This window comes from Uranotaenia lowii, chromosome 1 (genome assembly GCF_029784155.1).
Source record: "Uranotaenia lowii strain MFRU-FL chromosome 1, ASM2978415v1, whole genome shotgun sequence".
NCBI lineage: Eukaryota > Metazoa > Arthropoda > Insecta > Diptera > Culicidae > Uranotaenia > Uranotaenia lowii.
In genome coordinates, this window is record NC_073691.1 from 137,374,283 (window position 1) to 137,384,390 (window position 10,108).

At 41.2% G+C, this 10,108-nt stretch overlaps 1 protein-coding gene across 1 annotated transcript; it reads right to left on the reverse strand.

Moving 5' to 3' along the window:
• Nucleotides 1-762: 762 nt before the first annotated feature.
• LOC129739686 (uncharacterized) lies at nt 763-2,110 on the reverse strand. Its single transcript, XM_055731183.1, has one exon. The coding sequence runs from the start codon at nt 1,900-1,902 to the stop codon at nt 937-939; it is 966 nt and encodes a 321-aa protein (XP_055587158.1). The 5' UTR covers nt 1,903-2,110; the 3' UTR covers nt 763-936.
• Nucleotides 2,111-10,108: the final 7,998 nt, after the last annotated feature.

The window sequence follows — 10,108 nt, forward strand, 5'->3', positions numbered from 1 at the left end:
TTATTTTTTTAAAGGTAAAACGAAGTTTACCGGGTCAGCTAGTATCTGATAAATTAAATGAAGAAAGACGTTCCCTTGGCTAAGAACTACATGTTGATGATTGTTAGCATTTGTAAAAATCTCCTTCAGCAAGACTGAACCAAATCCCTTGAATTTTGTTTTCCGATTTACTTAAAGGAATGTTAGGATTTTTAACATTAACGTTTATCATTTAACATTTAACGTTAAGCTTTATTTTATTGCTCACTGTCGTTCAGAACTCAACCGGTAAGTAACAATAACAGGTATTCCGCATTTCAAAAGTGTGAAATTTGTATGGCTCGGTTCACACTGGCTTATCGAAAAAAAAACATTTTTCAAGCATCAGCCATACCAGTTGGGAGCTGCCCGTAAAGCGCCTATAAGTAGGCTCCTACGTTTAGAACAAATTCCACAGTCAAATGATAGTGCATGGCAATTTTTTTTTTAACATTTTGGTTTGACCAGAGTGACCTGGGTGCTAACATATTGCTTTTAAAATTCAGTTTTTTGCTTATTGTGTAATAAGAAATCGACCAGTATAGTCTTGACGGCTTTGTAAGATCCAAAATGTGATGGTAAAATTACCACATGAGAATTCTTATGGAATGGTATCAATAGGTAGGACTTTGAACTTCAAACTCGATTTTCTCGAAGGTTTATGACGTTCAGTTCAGTTTGGTCAGATTCCGATCATTTGTGAGACAAATAAATATTATACAGTTCATTATTTGTAATCCTAAATTTTATTCAACATATTTGTAAGCGTTTCAAGGAATGTGATAAGGTTGAAAAACAGACGTGATTCGACTGTTATTTAATTTATCTTACATCAATTTTCATAAATTAGGCAAGCGTTTACAGCTTGCACCCCCGCCTTTTACCCATCACCAGAATGCGTATCCCATCCGCAGACTCCTAGTTGTACCCGGCATTGAAGTAAACTGTCTGCTTTTCCTCCTGCTCCTGGGCATGTTGCTTAGCCAGATACATAACGGCTGCCGCGAGTGCCGCATGATTGACCACACTGGTCCAGAAGGTGGCAAACTTGATGACCGGCATCATCATGGGCAGCACTGAGGCCAGCAGGACAGATGGTAACAAGACTGCCGGGACTCCCAGGCGGATTAGATGACGGTAGATTTTCTTCGTTCCTCGGTGAGATTTATCTTTCTTTTCATCTCGGTCCCTGTCTTTGGACTTTCGACCTTCGATGTCGGTACTAGACATATCGTTATTATCGGACGCGACTTGCTTTTTGATGGAAAACTCCAGCTTGTTTCCTTCACTGGGCGAGAGCTGGACACCGAAACCCGGAAGAAACTTAAAATCCACGTGTCGGTTGTTGAACAGCAGAACTAAACCATGATTGATGCGTCGATCGACTTCGCTAGAGTTGAGGGAAAACAGATGATCTTCAAATAGTTTATCGTCTGGTCGTCTATAAGACGGTAGTAAAATTTGTTTAACGTCTTGAGTCAGATTGCCTGAGGTATCGAAAATGTAATCCCGAGATTCCATGTTTTGCAACAGGTATAACTTGCTACATTGCAGTATCGAAACCTTGGTCATGCAACTTAATATTCGCAGGGGAAGCGACTTTTGATAGCTGGAATAGTTAAGCGATGCAGTTTGCTGATCGGTGGATATTGGTGGGCTAATGGTGGTCACTTCATCCTCTGATTCATTCGGGACTAGAGTGGTTGACTCAAGCTGCTTCTTGAAGCTTTGGTGATGATGATCGTGACCTCGATCCCGACTGTTGTGGTGGAACAAAAACCGGCTACTCGAGGAGCTGATTTTGCTGTGAAACGTTTTATGATGCTCACATAAAGATGGCGCTACTGCGAGCAAGAAGGAAAGCACTAAGCTGTAGGCTTTCATGATTTATAACTTCACACTCTCGTCCGGTAGAACTTCACTCCAGGTGAAATGTAAATCCAATATCAACAATAGTCAAGCCACCGCGAGCTCCACGTTTTATTATAATAAATTCAATAAAGACACGTGCAGCACCAACCCACTTGCACTTGCTTTCATCAGAGCTAATTTAAGACTGACTAACAGCGAGTTAGAGCCACTGGTTGCAGGTTTCAATTTCAACACACAGTAACGCAGAGTCTGCAACTAGACGAGCTGATAAAGATGATGGGCTCGTACTTTGGTAAATATCTTTATGGACAGGTGTGCTTTCCTGTGACCAGCTCGGTCGCACAGCCAATTTGACAGGTATGGAAAAGTGGGAAAGCGCGCGCGATTTTCCATCCCCGGCTGTGCTGTGGTTTGATCTGCTTTTTCCCTCTTCCAACAATTTACTTCTGCACTCCAGTTTTCACTCAATCCAAATGTGGATTTGCTGGGGCGGAAGATAATAATGTAGAGAAATGACGCGAGTATGGTTTTGTATTTAAGTTCAGGTTATGTTCTCGCTTCTGATTGAGGGCTATGAAATAATTACTTTGCGGCCGTTCGCAAAGATTAGCTTGCGGCTGTCGGTAAACAAAACCATGAGTGAAATTTAAGATTTTTTTGGTTCCAATACAAATGATGTTTGAAAAAACTATGTAGTTGGATTTTGCTCATAAGTTCTTCTTCTACGTGATATTTATAGCAAAAAAAAAAAATTGTCATTAGGCTGTGTGTATTGAAATAATGCATAAAGAATGATTAAAAAAACATTTTTGCTATTCCACTGTTAATGAAGGTAAGTTATTTCATATTAACCCGCTCAAAATCATGTGCGCAATAACTTATTTTCAATAAGTTTATATTTGCCATTATTAGTACAATAATTCATTGTTAGGTGACATTTAAAATTCATATTCTTATGTTAAATAATTCATGAAGTTTGGTAAAACATATTGAGAATTAATTTTAACGAAAAAATACCTGTATAAAATTATTTGTTTGTTACGAGAACGAATGCTCCAAAACGCGCCATCTCGAATGGATCAATAAGAACAACACGGTTTTAAGACTGTAACCACAGAGAACAGACGTACAAGCTCGAACAAAAAATCTTAAAAAAGTGTGTAAAATTTCAAATACTGACATCCAAAAAATACGTTGAAAATTGACTTGAAACAGTGCCATCTATTGCGCCGTTCAAAAGTTAGCAATCAAATTTTCAAAAGCTCAGTTTTCGAAAAGGCGTAATCGTATATAATCGACATTAATAATTTAACTAATGTCGGTCTTAAATAGACGGGTTCAATTCATTGCTAAATAAATGCAATAAGAGTTACTTGTGATTATGTAGAATTTCATTTCCTTTATTTTATATGGTTTTACTTTTTCACTTTTTCAATGGGAGAAACAAAAAAGAAGTTTTATTTTTAAATTGACGTAACTATTCCGGTTACTTTTCTTCATCCATCATCAGAGGTCTCCCAGAGTAACCCGAAACGCTACCTTAATTTAAAATAAAAGAAAGTTGTTCAACTCATTGAAAATAGTCAATAAGTAAAACCGTGTAAAAAGCACCGGTGATCATTCCTTTATTTTTTCACTACTGAGTCAGACTAACAGTTCATCAATAAGTTTTTGCACTTCTTGAACGTCAAAGGACGAATCGGATATATTCAGTCAGTTAGGAACATTCTTGACGATCAGCCTTACCCATCAGAACTGATTCTAGACATCTCAAAGCGCGTTACTTTCAAGTATCACTTTTGCATTCCATTGTCCAAAATTAAGCACAGTTTGAACGAAATAGCAATTAACTTTAAATATATTTTTTCATTATGCAAACGAACAAAAGTGTTACAAAAGTTTTACAGTATTTTTTTTGAAACATGCCAAACAGTTCATACGACCTGTTCAAAACTGACCAAAATTTTGTTTTTTTTCTCAGTTTGGTTTTGACAGTTCTCTTTGGTGTTTTTGGAGACATCTGGTGGCCCAACCAAAAAACAAAAATTGGTTCAAAACGATCGTTGGAAATTTTACACAAGTTTCATGGGCTAGCTTGTATGTCTGTTCGCTGTGCTTTAACTTCATTGATAGGAAAGTTACCAGTCATGATAGTTTAAACAAGATTGAAAATTGAATTCAATTCAACGCTATCAGCAATCATCTCGGACGGATACTGGATCTTGTTTTTGGCTCAAGTGAGGAACTAATTGTAACTAGAAATGCTCCCGATGTGCTCGTACCGATAGACATACATCACCCACCCATCGTCTTCGATTTACCTGCTGCTATGTCTACCAATTACGGTTCTCGAAACACCTCCGAACCTAGGCATAGGCCTTTAAATTTCCGGAAAACGGACTTTTCGTTGCTCTTTCAATACTTGAACAGTATTGACTGGGATGCAGTTTTCGGAGACTCATCAGTTGATGCTATGACACAATCGTTCTGCAACTTGATCTGTACCTGGTTGAATTCGCACGTTCCCAGATTTAAAGCGCCTATGACACCCGCTTGGAGCACGCCCACCTTGCGGCAACTACGACGGGAAAAAAATGCTTGTCTTCGCAGACTGAGAAAAAATCGAACAGAGGATTTTCAACAACAGTTCAAAGCAGCAAGCGGCGCTTACCGTAGACTAAACGCATCGTTGTATAAGCTTCACGTCCTACGCTTACAATCTAGTTTACGCAGTAACCCGCGAAGTTTTTGGACCTTCGTAAACGCAAAACGTAAAACGAGCTGTTTACCTACTTCCGTTTTCTACAATGATGCTGTCGGTAACTCCCCAGATACCTGTTGCAACTTATTTGCAGAGCATTTCAAGTCAGTTTTTTTGAACACCGTCTCATCCGAAAGAGAGTGCAGTGAAGCCATCAATCATGTACCTGTCGATGTTTTTGACTTGAATAATGGAAAAATTCGTTTATGTTTCCGGTGTACATAAATGGCGATCGTCGAGACGTTAAGCAATATCGTGGTATCACCAGTTTGTCTGCAGGGTCTAAGCTCTTTGAAATAATTGTTGGTCAAGCCCTTTTACGCGCTTCATCGCAGTACATCGCACCTGAACACTTGGTTTCATGCCTGGTAGATCGGTGAGTACTAACCTCATAGAATACACGTCGTTTTGCCTCAATCAGTTGGAAAATAAAAAACAAGTCGATGCGGTGTATACAGATATCAAAGCCGCTTTTGACGCGATTGACCATAAGATTTTGCTCGCTAAGCTTGCCAAGCTTGGCATTCATGACAACATGATTGCTTGGCTGAAATCCTTTCTTACCGAGCGCTGCATAAGGATCAAGTACGGCACTAGCATTTCATATCCTTTTACCAATCGATCTGGCGTCCCTCAAGGGAGTAATTTGGGGCCATTATTATTTGCGCTATTTTTTAACGATTTGATTACAAGCCTAGAAGACGGAACGAAAATTGGTTACGCTGATGACCTTAAAATATTTCTGCCAGTGGAATGTACTGCTGATTGCATTCGCCTCCAATCTCTGCTGAACCAGTTTGATGAATGGTGTAGACTGAACAAACTAACAGTCAGTGTTTCAAAATGCTCTGTGATAACTTTTCACCGGAATAAGACACCGATCCCTTATGACTATAGTATCGGCAGCCAGTTTTTGAAAAGGGTCTTTGAAGTGGATGATCTTGGCGTGATCCTTGATGCGCAGCTCACTTTCAACAGTCAACGCTCTTCAGTTATCAACAAAGCGAATCGTCAGCTCGGCTTCATCACCAAAGTGTCACGTGAGTTCAAAGATCCTTTGTGCTTAAAATCACTGTACTGCGCCCTCGTCAGATCTATAACTGAGCATGCTGCTGTAGTTTGGGCTCCGTATCAACTAAGTTGGATCTTGAGGATTGAACGTGTACAGAAGCGGTTTGTCAGATTCGCCTTGCGACACCTGCCTTGGCGTCATCCCGAAGATCTTCCAGCATATTCAGATCGGTGTCAGCTTTTGGGTCTCGAAACCCTCGAATGTCGCCGAAAGACTTCTTTCGTTGTTAAGATTATGAATGGAGAAGTTCAATCGCCAAATCTTCTAAGGATGATAAACCTCAGTGCCCCATCGAGAACTCTGCGATTTAATTCGTTGCTGTCACATCAAATCCACCGAACATCGTATGGCTACAATGAACCACTCAGTGCAATGATGCGTATGTTTCAGGATGCTGAGCACCTGCATCAGTTCGAAGAATCATCCAGCCGATTTATTCGTCGAATTCGTCAGTCCAAATTGTTTTACTAATTTGATTGTAACTAAACCTTTTCATTTAAACATTTATGTTCGATGAATTCAATTATAATAAATAAATAAATAAATAACTATATTAATAAAACCAATATCCCTCACTCTTCAAAAAACAAGGCGACATATCAAGCACGCCATCATGTGGAGAAAGTCCTAACTACCATGTTTAAACATCAACGATCTGAACTACTTTTGGTGAATTTCTGACATGTAGGTGGCGCTGTTGCCACTTGGTGGTGGTGATTGTGGTACGTGGTGGTACTATCAGTGACTTTAGTAGGAACTTTCGTCAGTAGGTGGTGCTGAAATGCGTGTCCTTGATGAGATGTATAGAGAAGGCTGACAGTGGGGTATATTTGTTTTAATATATTTGATAAAATGGTTTCTTTAGTGCAAGAGAATTTTTGTGAGTAATCAACTAAAATTCTGTAAGAACCTCCGTTTTTTCGAAAAACCTGCGATTTTCCACAAAGTACTTTATTATTTGAACTCGGGCTTCACGACTTGTGATTAAGCAATTAAAATATCACAACTTAATTCTTTTTAATCTTAATTACAAATGTAGTGAATTTTTTACTTAAAAATATAAATGTTTCGAGAAAATTGCGTTTAAAGTTTGATAGCTCCTTTAGCACCCAGCAAAAATATTATTTGGTTTTCTTAATGTCTCGAACACAATTCATGCATCGGTCGAGTGAGTATTAATGTAGGTCTTCGAACGTAATTTTTCACCCATCAGATAATTCGATTTGTTAAAATTTGGCGCATACGCCCTTTTGAAAAATCGGTACCGATTTGTATTCATTAAGTGTTTTTATTTATCAATGCTTTTGCGAACAGCCGATTATGTCAAATGTGAGGTGAAAAATCATCATTTATGATGTGAAATCGAATGTAATAAATTGAATGGTTAGGCATTTCGCTACAGGAAATAAACATACAAATAAATAAAAATATACAATTATAGTCGCAGTCCTGGCTGGTAAATGGTGGATAATGTGCAACACGAGACCCCATAGTGGTCATATCACATCTTATTCACAACTCCTATCTCTACCTTCCCGCGGTGCCGGCAGGGATGCAAGTAACCTAAGCGGAGATCGGGTACCCAACCCCGGTAGATGCTTTGGTCGCATGCAGACTGAGAAGGTTGCCGCACGCGTCTGTTCCCCAGGTCAGGAGCGGCTCAAACAGCGTCTGTCTTGCAGCGAGCGGCTGAGTTTATGAAATGCGGCTCCCGCCAGCTAAGTCCAAGATGGCTGCCCCATCGCGGGATAGGGACTTACATACAACTTACTGCTCCCGATTCATAAAATTGTCCGGAATCCGAAAGAAATGGCCGACCTGGATCTTTGGCGACGCCTTTATCATGAAAACACGGACACGAATAAGAACTTGGAACGTTTTAACCCTTACCCAACAAGGCAAGCTGGCTCAACTAGCTAGAGAAACTAGCAGCCTCAAGCTTGAAATTCTGGGACTGAGCGAAGTCCGTTGGCCTAACATTGGAGAACACAAGACACAGTCCGGGCCAGACATTGCATCTGACCATCACCTCGTCCTTGGCGAGGTACGATTGAGAGTTGCGCGTGTCCAACGGCGCGAGAAGAAAGTCGGGTGTCGATACGATGTCCGCCGGTTGGAGAATCCAGAAGTGAAAAGGGCATACGTTGAACAGCTAGAATCCCGAGCCTCGGAATTTCGACAGACGGAACAGTCGAAGAACAGGCATGTACCGAGTCAGCCAAAGCAGCCGTCCGCTTACGTTATGCGGGAAAGGCAGTTGAACGAACTTGTAGATGAGCCTGGACAAACTCCCTAGCCGAAGAAGGAGAAAGAGCCGCCGCTAATGGAGATATCCGATTACTTTATGACATTTCTCGCCTCCTCAGTGGTGCAAGGGCTAATGCAAGAATGCCGCTAAAAGACCGAGCAGGTCAGTTATTGGCCGATCGAACTGATCAGCTCAAACGATGGACTGAGTACTTCGAACAATTCTTCCGAGTCACGAATAGCGATGGCCAACAGAACCCGCAGCTCGGAGCGCCAACAGTAAGTCGCATTAATGGCGTCAACTCGGAAGCGCCCCCGCTGGCTGAAATAGAAGCGGAAATCAGAAACATGAAATCATCAAACATCAAAAACATGGGAACGATTGCATTCCTGCTGAAATGCTAAAAGTCGACCCTGCCCTGTCAGCACAAATGTTGCACCGTCTTTTCTCTGACATCTGGGATACTGCAACATTCCCGGCCGACTGGATGCAAGGTATCCTCGTAAAGGTCCCGAAGAAAGGAGACCTGACAGAGTGCAGTAACTGGCGAGGCATAACGTTGATCTGTACAACCCTCAAAGTACTCTGCAAAGTGATCCTGAGCAGGATCCAGGAGAAAATCGACGCTACACTCGGACGGCAACAAGCTGGATTCCGATCCGGACGATCATGTGTGGACCACATCACAACGCTACGAATCATACTGGAACAATTCAACGAATTCCAGGACTCTCTTCTGCTGGTGTTCGTTGATTTCGAAAAAGTATTCGACTGACTTAACAACGAAAACAACTGGGCGGTTCTAAGGCGAAGAGGAGTACCAGAGAAACTTGTCCATCTCATCGAAGCACAATACGAGGCATTTTCGTGCAAGGACGACGGTGTCTTGTCCGAACCAATCCCGGTAACTGCAGGAGTGAGACAAGGATGTTTCTTATCACCTCTACTTTTTTTAAGCGTAATGCATGAGATTCTGACTGGATCGATCGACTGTGCACCGAACAGAGGATTTCCGTAGAATCCTTCAACAATGGAGCAACTGAACGACCTTGACCTGGCTGACGATATTGTTTTGCTCGCCCAAACACAACCGGATATGCCGAGCAAACTCGACGACCTCACCGAAAGTTCCAAGGCAGTAGGTCTCAAAGTCGATGTCGGAAAGACTAAGTCGCTAAGTCGACTAAGTCGAATCTTCAACTCAAACGTCAAATCCGTATTGCTGTACGGGTGTGTAACTGCAAGTATTAGTAAACCGCCGCCTGCGGAATATCATCCGCGCTTGGTGGCCTGGCAACTGGATCCCGAATGAGAAACTACATCGCCGGTGTCGTCAAAGGGCGCAAGAAATCGAGATTCGGGGACGTAAGTGGAGATGGATTGGGCACACGCTGCGAAAAGATGAAAACGAGATTTGCAGAAAGGCGCTAGATTGGAATCCAGAAGGACATCGACGAAGATGCATACCCAGAAACTCGTGGCGGCGAAGCCTAACCACTGAAATCCGAACTGTCGATGGATTGTTTTGGAAATTTACGCACGGGGGTTTTAAAGAAAGGAAAATCGATAACTGGTTTCAAATTCTGTGGAAGAGGTCTGATAAAAAGTGATCGTCTATTTTGACAGTTCACAAAAATAAGTTCGTTCTGTTGTGGTATGAGCCTACTTGGTTGAATGATTCAACTGAATCAAAGCAATCGAAAGATTCCTTTTAATTCAACCACGGTACCGTGGTTGAATTAAAATGAATCTTTCGATTGCTTTGAAAAAGTTCGTGCCATATTGTCATGAAACGGATCTAGACAAAAGTTCTAACACGGGGCTTTTCTGGGACAGTTAATTTATCCTTAATTTCAAATTCTGGAATGTTTTGACAGTACATTGTTTCGTAACGTTTCCTCTATCAGTGCTGGAAATTTCATTACGATTGTTACGTTACGTTACGATCATTACGTTTTGTTTCAAAAAAGTTACACGTTATTAAAGCCGCCAGACGAAAATTAATTTCGAACACCCATGTCAAAAACACGACGTGGCGAGGTTAAAAAATCGCGAAATCGTTAAAAATGGTCAAATCGATCGTGTGCAGCTCTCTGAAAAATAAACGCAATCTTTTTGATCATAATTGAGAGAAGTG

Bases quoted from the DNA above. Each gene is read 5' to 3' on its own strand.
- LOC129739686 (XM_055731183.1), bottom strand. From the start codon at position 1,902: ATGAAAGCCTACAGCTTAGTGCTTTCCTTCTTGCTCGCAGTAGCGCCA.